The sequence below is a fragment of the Chanodichthys erythropterus genome, chromosome 18 (assembly GCF_024489055.1).
Source record: "Chanodichthys erythropterus isolate Z2021 chromosome 18, ASM2448905v1, whole genome shotgun sequence".
NCBI lineage: Eukaryota > Metazoa > Chordata > Actinopteri > Cypriniformes > Xenocyprididae > Chanodichthys > Chanodichthys erythropterus.
Window position 1 is genome coordinate 1295396 of NC_090238.1, and position 15592 is coordinate 1310987.

General features: G+C 36.3%; 1 protein-coding gene across 5 annotated transcripts in view; it reads right to left on the reverse strand.

The window, feature by feature from the left end:
• The window catches only part of fermt2 (FERM domain containing kindlin 2), a 68944-nt gene that overhangs the window by 18973 nt on the left and 34379 nt on the right, over positions 1-15592 (reverse strand). For 3 of the 5 annotated variants that reach the window (XM_067366613.1, XM_067366611.1, XM_067366612.1), the window contains exons 5-12: positions 14487-14519; positions 6536-6761; positions 6350-6452; positions 4403-4510; positions 2540-2674; positions 1814-1863; positions 1316-1440; positions 263-369 (exon numbers count right to left, since the gene is read on the reverse strand). In XM_067366613.1, the coding sequence (XP_067222714.1) occupies positions 263-369; positions 1316-1440; positions 1814-1863; positions 2540-2674; positions 4403-4510; positions 6350-6452; positions 6536-6761; positions 14487-14519 (887 nt within the window). The remainder of the gene's footprint in view (positions 1-262; positions 370-1315; positions 1441-1813; positions 1864-2539; positions 2675-4402; positions 4511-6349; positions 6453-6535; positions 6762-14486; positions 14520-15592) is intronic. The other 2 variants (XM_067366615.1, XM_067366614.1) reach the window with 1 other exon arrangement.

The following is a 15592-nucleotide window of genomic DNA, read 5'->3' on the forward strand; positions in this document are numbered from 1 at the left end:
AGTGTATTCCAGCCTTCCAGTTTTTTTTAATTTTATGTTAGTCAAAGTTTATTATATGTCAAGTAATGCTTTTTGGCTTTAGATTTATTTACATATAATAACCCTGCTTAGTGTGCTGGGGTCGGATCACATTTTGTATAATTACTTGAAGTAACAAGTAAAGCAACGTGTCACTTTTCCTTTTTAAAGACACCTGAAGATGTGAGGTGATTTATTATACAATAATAATAATGTGTGGATAAACAATAGAAATCTCACTCACAGTATCACACCGCAGCCAGATCTCATTCATACCATCTGCTACAGGAATTAGCAACTTGATGTTGAATTTCTGACCGGAGATGTTCACATCTGGTGTGACTTCACAGCCTACAGAGAAACAGCAGATGAGAAACAGTGTGGTAAACACTAGGGTGGGGGGGGGGGAATGGATACACATATGAATCACGATTCGCATCGGTTTTTAAAATGAAAAATAAATAAATAAATAAATAAAAAAAATCGATTTTCTAAAGTTTTACACTTCTTTAATGTCGCAGTACTCTATTGACACGTTAGAGTGTTTCACAGCTTATTGCATTTGCATGGTCAAATACACACACAATTATGTTAAAATGCATAAACAAGAGAAACTCAGATGTGTAACCGTATATTAGATATGTGCATTTCTTAAAGGGACAGCAGCCTCAAACTGTAGCCATCTGTTTTAGTAATATTAACAAAGAAAAAAAAATCACTCACTGCTTTTGAGTGAATAATTTCTGTATATTTAATATGAATAATTTTTTATTTAATTAAAAGAGTGTTTAATTTTTTCATTTGATTATTCAATTTCTGTAGTATTTCTTACTACATTTTGAATAAATCTAGGCTACTGTACCTTTTATTTTATTTGTCTTATTGTTTGTTATTTGCTTCTTTGTTCTGATTTTTAATATCAAAAATAAAATAAAATTGCCTGTCTTGCTTGATTACAGAAGACTGCCAGGCATGTGTGTAATGATCGCAGTCAGCATTTGTTTTATAATATTGGGTTGAATAAAATGAGAAAAAATAAATAAATACATTTCAAGGTTCACATTTAATTCAGTGGGATTTTTTTTCGAATGTCTACCACAGTCAAATAGGAAAAGTAACACAAATCAAATCTATGCATATCTCAAATCGAAATTTGATTCAAACTGGAGAATCGATTGTTTAATCATATCGTGACCTCAAGAAACAATTTTAATCAAATCGTGAGGCACCAAAAGATTCACACCCCGAGTAAACACGCTTTACACCAGCGCATCATGTGTCTGTAGCGAGCGCTCACCTCTCAGGTTCATCTGGTGCGCCGGCGTGCCGTGGGCCTCCTCGCGGCTCTTGTAGCAGGAGATTGTGATGTCTTTGAACGTGCACCAGTACTGCTTGTATCCTTTCAGAGTGAGTTTCTTTGGTCTGAGGTATAAGCGAAAGGGGAATGACTCTGATGAGAGATTATTCTCTCTCTGAAAGTAAAGATCAGATCTTCCACACACTCTCTTTCAATGCTATCCAGGCCAATACAGTGAAACAAATGAAAACATGTTCTTCAACACAATACAAGCACATTATAAAAATCTGCAGAGTGTAATTTCTTTGCCACTAGCATTTCAACCACTTCCCTTTTTTGTTGCTAATAGTGTTGTGGAAATGACAGAATTTAGACTTTTAACAGACTAATACATAGTCTATATGCTACATATGGCAACAGGCCTTTTTTTATTTACAATAATAAAGGCATTTGAGACCAAAATCAATAAATCTCAACATTTCTCCAACTTCAACTCACTTGAAGACTTTTACATTGTCGGCCAGTTCAGGAATGGATGTGATGTCACCCTGAGAACACAAAGTGCATTAATAAAGTTATAAATAAAGTTGTTGGAGTAACAATGTCAAACCTTACAGATGTCTTATATTCACAAACCACAGAACAGCTGCATGATGCTTAAGATAAAAATAACCTGAATACACATTTTAATTTTATTTATTTTGTTGGAATGTCTGTTATGATTAAACTCCAATTTCATCTGCAATACAGTGCAATCCCATCACTGCATTCAAACACGGAGGACACGACTCGTTTAATATGACCAAACCAGTTATTACTGAATAATCGACTTTATCTTCCTTTGATCTAACACTTGGAGGTTATATTGAAAGCAGTGCAAAACGTAGTTTCATTTGTGCAGTCTTTACTCATAATTAATGTTTCATGTTGCATGAGCTTGTCTAATTCTAGTGCTCTTTAATGTGATATGTTGTTTGCATTATATTCTTGCATTTCTTTAACAAAGGTGGTCAGACCTTTGGTGGTCAGGTGTGAAGTATTGCACATACACTTTTAGATGACAATATTTTGATGAGGTTGTTGTGTTGTCGTGATAATCCGTCAATAAATCATGCCAATCCCTGATAAAGTCTACAGCAGAAGTTATTTTCAAAGCAGAAGTGTGATAAAGGGCCTGTGTGTGGCTGCCATATATCAGTGTGGTTTGGTGGAGTGTTTCAGTACCAGCGTGTTGGACGTCTTTCCTCCCTCCAGGGTGATCTCCAGGTCTGAGAGAGCTGCATCAACCTCATCCACCTCCTTCTCACTGTTGTTCATGTGATTCTCTGAAGACATGATGGACAGCTTGTTGATGTGGTACTGCAAATAAAAACACAAATCAAAATGATAAATTTTTCCCACTTAAAACTGGATTTTTCAATGCAAATTTTAAAACATTTATAACTTTATCATTTTCATTAATTGGTTTTAAATTGTATTCACAATTTCCTCAATTTCAGGGCTGCAAACACTGCAAAACTTATTTATTACAAAATAAATGGAAAATTAAAGGGCGAATACAATATTTACTTTGACCTCCCGAGATGGACCAGTTTTTCGCCCTGCTATGTTTTGCATCCAACACTGTTACTGGATGATTTTCCAAATAAATATAAGTGAATTTGTCACAAAAATGTTCATGTCCAAATATTTTTTAGGTTTTAAAATGTGATGCATTTGTGAAATGTAATATTTATTTCATATTTGTTTTCAAATGTTCATGATTTGGTTTTAAATTGTATTCACACAAGCAGCAAAAATGGCAAAAGTCTTTCAAAATAAATTAAAAATAAAACTGCTAATACAATATTTACTTAAACCCAAGTGTTTTATTAATATTTTGAATTAGCCTTTTTATATATATTTTTAGTTTTTTCATGTTCATTTTTAAAATTTTTAGTCAGTTTATTATGTGCTTTTGTCATTTTATTATTATTATTATTATTATTATTATTATTATTATTTTAATACTATAATACTAATACTATTTCAGTTTAATGCCAATGCATCATTTCTCATTTTAGTTTAATTTTATAACTATTAAATAAAGCGAACTAACATATTATAACTAATATTTCATTTTATTTCAGCTTCATTTCAATTAACAGAAATGTTTTTATTAGTTTTAGTTAATGATAATTATCCTGCTTAGTCCTCCTGAGATGAACAAACAACATTTTTTGAAGGTGAATCAACTCTACTTTATTTCCTGTATGAGATAAAGCCTGTGACTTCATTCTTCTAATTAAAATTAGCAGTCAAACGATCCCCATGGTACTACAGTGAACAGCTGGACCACAGAAGCACTGATATGTGCAAACGTATACTGATGACAGATCCAGTTTCAAAATGGAGGCCGAAAGGCATTTTCATGTCATTTCTCTGCTCGGATGAGAGTGGTTAGTAAGTCAATGGCATACCGATTTCTCTCAACAGTTAACAGACTCACTATAATGTTAGCTAAACTTAGACCTGCTGATGTCTGATGTTGACGAGCTCTTCTACCCAGAGACACAGATCAGAGGCAAAGCCAATCTCATATCCACTGACACAACGTGGCGCGGACTGATGGGGAGGGACAGACCTGACTAATTTAAACTCTCAGTACGTAAACAGAGACAGTCGACACCACTGATACATCTCCTGCTGGAGAAACCAACACCTCCTTAGTACATCAGGCTGCTGGAGACTCTGGGTGGTCTTCCATGTCCCACCTCCCCGTAACAGACGCCCACTCTATATTTACATGATGTGAAGACAGTGAGGCGTCCTGAGGTGTTGTCACTCAACATTTATGAGGGTCTGAAATAGCAGGGTCATCGTTGGCCAAAGGGCCAGTGAAAACAAACGCAGCACTGTACAAATGTGGCAGGCAGAAAGTTTGCACACTGCAGATGCTACGCAGTCAGGCACAGAGCCCATCCAATTCATTAACGGCGCGAGAGGACCTAAGTGAAGACTGCAGACTGTCAAACGTCGGGCTTACACAGCAATCCTAACAGACGGCGCGTTCACATAAATTCTGCCATGGCTCTGACGTGCACGTACCTGCAGGGCGGCGAACATCATCATCTCTTCCTCGGTGCATTCGATTTCCTCCAGTAAGATGGCCCACTTGGCCTGTTCGTACAGCTGGTTCACCCTGATGGCATCATACTGCAGGGGTCAGGAGAATGTTAAAAACACCTTATCACATGCTCTATTCAGGAAACACAACATACATGTGAATAAAAGCCTAAATTAAATCTGTTCGTCATGTAATGTGATCATGTCTCTTCTGAAGACTAGGATTAAAGCACTCAATTCATATTTCATATCTCTTTATGAACGTTTTGGGTAAATAGACTAATTGAAATCTCTCAGATTTCATTAAAAGTATCTTCATTCATGTTATGAAAACGAATGAGTTTTAAGGGTGTGGAATGACATGAGGATGAGTGATTAATGACAGAATTTTCATTTTTGGGCAAACTAACCGTTTAAGTATAATCTCATAGTAAAGTAACAGCTCTGGGTGGGTACCAAAACCCGGTACCAATATGGTACCAGAAGCTATATGACCGGACCGAATCAGAACACAGATTTCAGTGCCCCTTAAACGCCTGGGCTAACAACTGAAATTCAGTGCATGACGTGATCAACTGTTAACTTCAAACGTGCTTTCATGACGCTGTCAGCACTTGTTAACTATTCAGTATTTTCACCCACATAATGTTTATTTTAGGTTTCAGACACTTAAATACACATAGCAAAAAAAAAATATATTTATAGTTTGTTAAATACACACTGATGTCTATGGAAGCTGCATTAATAATCTTCTCCATTATAATTCATCTACGTGTTTTATTCATATCAGATGAACAATTGTACTGGTAACTATAGTTAACTCTACTCTTCTCCCAGTTCACCGGTCACTCACTATCAGTGGATGAAATCATGTGATGTAAATCCGGCGGATGCAATTCTCTGAATTGCAGTGCAAACTAACATAGATCAGCTAACATGATCATTATAAAGATTTTTAAATGACAAAACACATTCACATTACACATATTTGAGAATTAGAATATCAGGAGGTTGATGACAGTTAACAATTTTGTGAATATTTTGAATAAAAAAGGAAAAACTGAAAAGCGATGCATCTGTCATACAGCGTTATTGTGGCTGCAGTTTGTATCACATGACAAGCATGACGTGTCACCATGGAAATAATAAGGTTTATGCTTTATTTAAGTTTTATTAATATTTTGAATTAGCATTTTGCCAGAGAAGGAAAATATGGTCATATTTCGGCAAAAGAATTGCTAAAATTTGAAGCTGGTTTGTAGCATTCCAAGAATACAGACTACTGTAACTGTTATTTGGTGTTAAATGATTGTAGTTGGGTTAGGTGTCTTAGGTTTTATTGTAAATTTGTAATGCAAACTTGTTTTGTTTTTACTTATATTTCTATATTTATGTATAGCCTACATTAAACTTTTATTATATTGTTCAATATATTAATATATTAATATATTTAATATATTGTTCAATGTTAAATATTTTTTTTCAATAAAAAAGCTGTTCTTTAATGTCACCCACTGTTGTTTTGTTACTCTTTTTCTTTTTTTTTTTTTTTTTTTTTTTAAAGTATCGTTTAGGCACTTTAACATTTTAAAATTTTATATTTGGCACTGGTATCCCAAACGATACCCAACCCAATTAACAGCACACCTCTGATTTGATAAATCATTCATGTCTGGAGCACATATGTGTAGCACAAGCCAAAGTTTAATGCACAGTGTTAAAGGTTTATAGTAATAATGATGCATGAATAAACATGACTAATTAAAAGCTTTTACTTTAAAGGCTTCCCACAAACATCTTTATAGTGGATCTATAATAGGCGATTAGACAGTCAGTGTCATGTTACTGCCATTACACTGAAATAAGCACGATAACAATGTTGAGTTTTCAAACTTGCACTGTGTGTGATAAAGCGCAGAACACACTGACCTTTGGGTTGAGGTCAAAGAAGCTGTGATACTTGAACCGGAGCAGAAGAACCTCGTTCTCCTTCACATCCTGCTCCATCAGTGATCTGGAGGAGTCCAGCCACCTTCACAAAGACATTCAGAGGAACACAAATTAAACCCTTCCTCAATCACAGAGTCTTCACAGATATGACCTGTCCCAACTTACCCTTGGTTGATCTTGGCCTTGTCCAGGAGGGACTGTGGTTTGTACATCTTGATCACAATGTCTGGTGAGGTGATGGGCTGGCTGACGGCGAGGATGCCGGGATTGCCTTCAGACAGCGGACTGTCTCCAAACCATGCTGAGGTGGGGGACAGAGGGCTGCCGTCCCGAGAGTCATAGGTAGGCGTCATGGTCTTGCTGTAAAGTCCAGGACTAGAATAGATGCTCCCTGAAATGAAACACGACCATCAGTAAACGCCTAAATCGGGCGGCACCCCATTCTCATGAAAAGCCAGATGAAGGGCTGGGCGGAATGACATATATCTTACACAACAACTGAATATGTGTCAACCAGTAGAGAGCGATTTAGTTTTGTAAACATGGTGCAAATGCAGGTAGTTCGTGCTCTTCAAGCAAAGTTGCAACTTGACCGGGGAAATTTCCAGGGTGACAGGGGAAGTCATCATAGTTGTGTGTAAACTTCTTTAGTAATGAATGGAAACAACAAACAGCTTCACGTTTGCTTCAATAGCAAAAAAAAATTCACAATAGTTTTTTATGACTTATTGAGAGATTGATTACTTTGGTCAGAAGAAAGATATCAAATCAGTCGTCACTCCCTAAGACATTGTATTAGAAACACTCTAAGAGCGTTAACTCGCTTTCTGTAATTTAATGCCAAAGTAATATAAAACAAATACCTTATTACAAATGTACTTTACTTAAAAAAAAAAAAAAAAAAAAAAAAAAAAAGCTACTCTGTAAACCCTAACGCTCAAAATAATTAATTGGTTTGAGTAGGACAAACTTAATTAAGTTAGTTAAATTAAAGGTGCCCTAGAATGCTTTTTCACAAGATGTAATATAAGTCTAAGGTGTCCCCTGAATGTGTCTGTGAAGTTTCAGCTCAAAATAATTCATTTTTTTAACTGCCTATTTTGGGGCATCATTATATATGCACTGATTCAGGCTGCGGCCCCTTTAAATCACGCGCTCTCCGCCCCTGAGCTCTCGACTATAATACAGTGCATAAACAAAGTTTACACAGCTAATATAACCCTCAAATGGATCTTTACAAGATGTTCGTCATGCATACTGCATGCATGCGTCAGATCATGTGAGTATAGTATTTATTTGGATGTTTACATTTGATTCTGAATGAGTTTGATGGTGCTCCGTGGCTAAAGCTAACATTACACACTGTTGGAGAGATTTATAAAGAATGAAGTTGTGTTTATGAATTATACAGACTGCAAGTGTTTAAAAATGAAAATAACAACAGTCTAGTCTCCGTGAATACAGTAATAAACGATGGTAACTTTAACCACATTTAACAGTACATTAGCAACATGCTAACAAAACATTTAGAAAGACTAAAAAGTTTACAAATCTCACTAAAAATATCATGTAATCATGGATCATGTCAGTTATTATCGCTCCATCTGCCATTTTTCACTATTGTTCTTGCTTGCTTACCTAGTCTGAGGATTCATCTGTGCACAGATCCAGACGTTAATACCGGCTGCCCTTGTGTAATGCCTTGAACATGGGCTGGCATATGCAAATATTGGAGGCGTACATATTAATGATCCCGACTGTTACGTAACAGTCAGTGTTATGTTGAGATTCGCCTGTTCTTCGGAGGTCTTTTAAACAAATGAGATTTATATAAGAAGGAGGAAACAATGGAGTTTGAGACTCACTGTATGTAATTTCCATGCACTGAACTCTTGTTATTCAACTATGCCGAGGTAAATTCAATTTTTGATTCTATGACACCTTTAACTGTTATGAGTATTTTGCACTTTCTTTTTCTTTCAAGTTCACAGAACTGATATATTTTAAGTAAAATAAACTGTTTCATTGTTTTGAGTTGTATGAACTAATTTCTTTTATTTTAGACAAACTTAAGTTTAACTGAAGCTGGGCTGGGATTTCTATTTCCCAGCAAGCTTTGCCCATGGCACTCAAAAGGCAGAGTAAATGTTAAAATTAAGCGTTATATAATACTATTAATACTATAATACTATTTCTACACTGATGTCATTTGTTATAAATATAATTATTTTTGGCTTGCCTAACTTCTTGTTTCTTATTTATCATTATTTTCTAAATAATAAGATAAAGAATGGCATATTTTAATATTAAATTAGATTAAATGGTCATTTAATAATGGTCATTATAAAACAAAACATTTGAATTGTTTTTGTTGTTGTTGTTGTTATTTTTAGTTTTTTGCAAAAACAACTATTGTTACCACAATAATTATTTAAGACTAAGATTGTGTCATACCGCCCATTTCTAGCCAGATACATGTAACCAAATCCAATGACTGAAATTCAACTAAACACATGAAACTGTTCTTCACACAATCATTCACATGACTGCACATTTCTGATCAAGGCAGCATGCAGAACACAGAATTCAACTTTGCGAGTGCACAAACGGCAGACAGCACAACCAGCAGCATGACTGACATCTCTATGAACCCAGTGAATCATTCAGCTGGGTCTCAGTGCACCATTACAGCCGTTATTATCATCATTGCATTCAGGACATTAGTGCAGCATCATTCTATAAACACAGTTCTGGCCTCCAGTCAATGCCTACAGTATCCCCCCCATCCGCATAAAGACCTCAAATTGCACAGGTCCAGTTAGTTATTAAATTGAGACTTCTGGATGTTAGCTGGTCAATGCAGCATTCTAGCGGTGCAAAAATACTTGATATCGTATCGGCTGTTCACCAGCTACTGTGCATAAGCACCCACAGAGACCAACTATAACCTAATTTGATGTTTTTATATTAAAATAACACGTTTCAATCAAGTAAACTCAAGGACTCAGGACTCAAACAGGACCTTTACTTCCCATCATGCTTTGCAAATGGGCTGATCTGGGAGAGTAAATGTTGAAATAAAGTGTTATTTTTTGCAAGATGAGAAAATGGAGAGACTTTTTAATGTTTAATGTTCTATTATGTTGGTATTTAAACGTTTCTGTTATGTTAATAGTTCTGGGGTCACCATTGTGGTGAAGTGCAGAACATGTGCTTGGGTTGAGGACCTGCTAACAACAATTAAAGTCATTTTAATAATAAAAACAGCTATTTACAGCATGCCATAGATGGAATAAAACCATCTTCTGGCTAACAATAAGAGTCATTACAAAGTAAAGATTTTGTAAAAGTTGTGAAAATTGTTCTTGAACGCTTTCACTAAATAAACTAATCAATTAAACTGGATTACTTGTTTTAATTTCTGTTTGATATTAATTTTAGGATAATTAAACTTAATGTTAACCTGATTCAACTAAATGGCATTGAGTTAACCTTATGTAATAAATTTAAGTTAACTGAAATAAATAATGTTAATTAAATGCAACATAACCAAGTTACGTGGAACCTGTTGACATAAAATAAGTAAACCCAACGTATCATTTTTTTGAGTGTGTGCAGCAATCTTATATAATAGCACAAAGGTAGAATAGGCTGTGGTATATGGTGAATATAATCACAGCTGAAGGAGCTGAACTGTGTAGCTTATTGTTTATCTGCGAGATTTGTCAGTTTATGTATAATCAAGTTCCTGAGCATTAAAAATAGGCAAGAAAAGGTTTGTAAACACTACAAAATACTAGGAAGTTAAAAGCATGAGCATATCAGAAAGCCTTTTTACTTTATTACTCAACATTTAATAACTTAAAATAACAATCAATTGATATGCTTCATAAACTGCTAATTTATTTCTAGATGGGACTTTTTGTGAAGCAGAACTATCATCTAAGCCTTTAAAAGAGAAACTGACTGCATTGTATTTTAAAAAGAGAAATGAAATGTGAATTCAGCAAATTCAAAATTTAAGATTTCAAAAACATATATGAATAATTTTAAACTGGCAGCCCACAAAGAACACCTGTCCTTTGACATTATCTCTAAAACCAGGTTGTGTGTGCAATAATGCAATGCAAAAATAAACTAGCTGTGCAAAGATGCAATTTTATGGGAAGACACCATCATTCCTCAACTTTTTAAACTTGTTTACTCTCATAAATCAGACAAATCACAGTTACACAACACATTCTTCTCTAACTGCTCAAGTGACTGATCACAGAATGAGTGAGACAGAAGCGTTCAAGCAAAACCACTTATGTGGCAGTGGGGGGCCACAGTCATGTAGAGGGACAGGAAGTGCTTGTGGGGTGGTAGAGGTCATGAGAAAAGAGTCAGGGCTGGAGGGAGGGCTCACAGCCTTTCTCCGAAACTGGGAGGAAGGTCACTGGAGGGGTTTCCACTCCCATCAGGGAACTGAGGAAGCCTGACCATCAGCAGCGTTAGGATGTTTACTCGCCTCTGTTTAGGAATGCTTAAATAACTCCCAATCCACAAACAAACATCACACTGAAGCTTCAGCTCACAATCATGTCTGTAGGCACGTATAAAACAATTGAGTGTGAAGTGTTCACTCGTTCATATACCAAATGTCAAATTGTTTTGCTAAGCAATTACATAATTACAGTGTTTGCAAGGCAGCAGAGTCTTATAAAGTTGTTTTTTTTTTTTTTAAGTTCTTCATAATTTTCTGAATTCACAAAGGCTGCAGATACACAAACCGGAAACAAAGCAGTGTTTTGATACATCTACATTCCACTCGGCTCAAGTTATTAGGATTGGGTAAAAAATATTGATTTCTCAATTTTAATCGATTCTCATTTTTACGAACCGATATCGATTCTTTAATCCCAAGAATCGATTAGTCTAGTCTGTTTTCAGTTGATGAATGAGCAGAATATGAAGCGCCTCCCATCCAATAAATCGCAATAATCGTTGTGCTTTGTTACTTCTGATATGAAGCAAAGTCTCAGATTTCAAATGACGTCCATCTTATTGTGAGATTCAAAAAATAAATACCTTTTTGGTGGATAGATAGATAGGAAATTTGTTTTCACAGACTGTCATACAGTACACGCAACTGGCAAAAACATATGTACACAAAAACAACAACACAAAAGCACAAAAAGGTAGATGTAGCCTATTAAGAATTGAAATTGCAGATGGTACAAAGCTCTTTTTGAAGCGAGCCCTTCTCCATGTCTGGGTCCTGTACCTGCGCCCGGAGGGCAGGAGAGCGAAGTGGTAGTTGAGGGGGTGCGCTGGGTCTCTTATTATGGTTCGGGCAAGACGGCTATTGCTCTGTCATTGAGTTCTGAGATGTTGGGTGTAGGGGCGTGTATTATTTTTGAAGCTATGTATGTTATTTTATTCAGTTTATTTTTGTTGGTGACTGACAGCATGGTGTAAAAACTAGTGGAGCAGTATAGCAAAATGGGCTGGATGCTCGTGTACAGTAGTTACAAAAGATGAGGGGCAATGTGAAGGGAACAGAGTTTTCGTAGAACATGCAAACGTTGTTGTGAGCGTTTCTGTATGTCTGTTATGTGATGGTCAAAAGTGAGCTTGTTATCCAGGGTGAGTCCAAGATATTTGAATTTCTCACCCTGTTCTATCATGTTGCCATGAATGGAGATCTGACTGAGACTGGGTGCATTAAAGACCAGTTCTTTTGTTTTTTTTTCAACATTGAGATGGAGAAAATTGTCTGTGAACCAGTGTGTGAAATGTGATATTAACGTGGCGTGACAGATCGCTTTAGCGCTTCAGTTAAAGAGAAGCATGTGATCATCCCTCTCCTCCGCTTTAATACCAGTTATAGCACGAAATATACATGCATGAACATCTGAAGGTATGTTAAAATATACAGTACAACTTACTGAAATCCGTATCATGTCTCGTGTAATCGCTCAATCAGTGTTTCAAACTCGGAAAGACGTCAATAAAACAGTGTGTAAACAATGTCACGTAACGTCACATTTACCTCAGAAAAACATATTCAGTGATCATAAACTCATTAGTCAGCTAGAAAAGTGAACTCTAGAAAGCATTCAGATAAATATAGCTATGCACCGTTACATATTCATTATCATTTTTTTAATGTTCTTCAAATTTTAATGCATGTTTGAATAAATCAGTTATGATTTAAAAATTATATTTTAAATTAAATTTATATTTCAAAAAAATGAATTGGAGTAGAAATATGATTATGTACAGTATTAGTTGAGAGATTTATTTTCTCTAGAAAATTTGCCATGTATTGTAACTGAAATACTACATCCAAAATAATCGATATCGAATCCAAATCGTAATCGAATCGAAAGCATGTGAATAGTAATCGAAATGAATCGTGAAAACTGTGTCAATACCCAGCCCTACACGTTAATATTCAGCCAGGAAATCTCAGGTACATGACGTAAAAGTAGAACATCCTTCTGTCTGTACCGCCTTGACTTGTTTATTATTCTCGCGCTTCGACTCGTTCATTAAATTGTTCTCTCTCTTGCCCGATGCCAATTCTACATGCTGAATCGGCCCAAAAAAATCCAACGCCGTCCAACAAGGGCTATCGGTGCAGAACACACCAGGAAAACTTTGTCGGTGCTTAAAAAAGATACTTAAAAAATCGGTTCGATGTTTCCCAACGGCCAATCAGCAGCTTACTGTGTCCCGGGTTTAAGGGCCAGTCACACTGCACTTTTCATTCCACTGGCTTCCATTCATATTGTTAATATGTAATTCATTGTTTCCAGGAGCTCATTGCTTCTACCTTCAATTAAATTGCTAACAATGATTTTAAATTAATTGCCTAAATTATTACATTATTAGCTAAATAAAGCACTTTGAATTGTAAAGCACTTTGAATTACCATTGTGTATGAAATGTGATATACAAATAAAATTGCATTGCCTTGCCTAAATGCATTCTCTAAATTGCATTCTCTAAAAAGCTGCTTTGAAATGATATGTATCGTGAAAAGCGCTATACAAATAAATGTGAATTGAATTAAATTGAAAAAGCATGCCAATGTGGGAGACCGGAAACGCAAGCTCATGCAAATTTCATTGCATTCCAAAGTTTAAATTTGGTCATCTTCGCAAGATCGCCATGACCTCTTAGCAGAATTAAAATAATGCAAACTTTAAAAATTTGCAGAATTGCTGTACATTAGATACATTTTGTATTAATTATATATGTTTTTTTAAAAAGACGTCACAGGGTGTGACATCATATCATGACCGTTGCAGCGTCCGTATGCGTTTCAAATGCTCAAAGTCTAATGTGGCGACGGCTTTAGGTGTCCAATCTATTTTGCATACTGATTGTTCTTTCTTGCATTTGCCTGCATTCAGAACTTGTGACTGGTCCTTTATTTTACTATCAATCTCCCAGTGTATTTGACTTTACAGCTTTTCTATCATTTGACTTTACTATTTTTTGCTGCCTTGCAAGCACTGGTATCTCCCTCCAAATGCTCCAATGAAACAAAGTCCTTGCAGCGTGTAGTAGGAATGCTCCTGATCAAACATGTTGAGTTCAAACACATGCTCTCCCTCCACTCTCCTCTCACATGAGGGTGTTTTCCTCAGTAAGGGTCCACAGGGAACAGCCATGTTCCAATGCAGCCTAATATGGGAAATATTGTGTAAGCCTGTTTGTTTTTATAACCAATTATGACGAGCTCCTGATAAAAGCTTGAATAATCAATATCAGTATTGGCTGATTAATCGATATTTGCTGAAAAATCCTGACCTGGGCATCCCCTACTGTTTAGTGTAGCTCCTTGCCCTGACCTTTCATTCTTTTATCTCTAATTTCATATAGATTTTAGGACAAAGTGAGACCATTTAAACAAGCCAAACTGTGGACCGATAAGCAAATGTGTAAGGGAATGCGCTGTTTGGGCAAAGCTCATCTCATGACCCTCATCAGCTGAGATGTCACTGAAGCAGAGAGTCAGGTGACCAGAGGCAGGGATTTCTGCAGTGGTCATGTGACTGCTCCAGCTGTGGTGAGAGGAGGTGAAGGAAGCAATGCAGGAAGTCAGAAAAACAGTGAACCTTACCTTTTACCGGTCCAATGTATAGTATCTCAGAGGCTTGAGGAATGGGAGGAAATGTAGAAAAGAAAAAAAAAAAACAAAGAGAGAAAGAGGAGGAATGAAAGGATATATTAAAGAGATTAACAGCTTGGAGGAAAGGAAAGTGTTAACATGCAAAATGAGACAAGACATCAGACGTAACAACAGTTTCAAAAAGAACTAAAATCTCAAAAAAGAAAGAAAGATGCTCATTTATTTTGAATTTAAAATAACTGTTTTAATATATTTTAAAATGTAATTTATTGCTGTGATCAAAGCTGCATTTTAAGCATCATATGATCCTTCAGAAATCATTCTAATACGATGATTTGATGCTTAATATTATTCTAAACTGACTGGTATATGCGACACCGATTTTTACCCTATTTGTGTAAAAGTGACCAACAGTAGCACTGGAGAAAGTTCAGACACTGAACACAAACGAAGACCTTTACTTCCAGAGCGGATTGTGTCGGCTGAAGATCCGTAGAGGAAGGGAAAAGGAACAAAAATACTAGTGGGTGGAGCTCATGTCCTGCTCTTGCCATTATCAAAGCAATTCTTATCACAGCAACTCTGACGGGGAATCAAGCGGCGGGTCTTCGGCTCATTTCCTGCTGTGGGCCAGAATGGCTCATGACAGCTCCCGTTCCATTTTCTCCTTCCTAAAAGAGCCTTTGTGCAATAAAACCAGAGTCTTTATAGCCCCTAAACATCGGGACTCCTGCACTAATTTAATGAGGGTCGTCGTGAGGTTACATGGTAGTAATGAAGAAACAAGTGGAGAACAGATCCCAGACATAGTCAAGCTGCACAAGCGCTTTAAGTTTGCATGGGGGATGCATTGCGCTGGGACAATAGACCCTATTCATGAAGACCTAAGGAGATGGAGTCTGTCCTCTGTGCATCTTAAACGGATTTTAGCGCATCATGTGTGGGGTACTCAGCGATGTAGCTGACTGCTCTGTTTCAAAATGGCAGAGTGACCAAATATGTGCGGAATCTAAACCATTCACGCTCCGAAGTTAGAGCAAGAGCAGCAGGCCTGTAAATGATACGCTGCTCTCAACCCACACATTTCTCATTTCAGC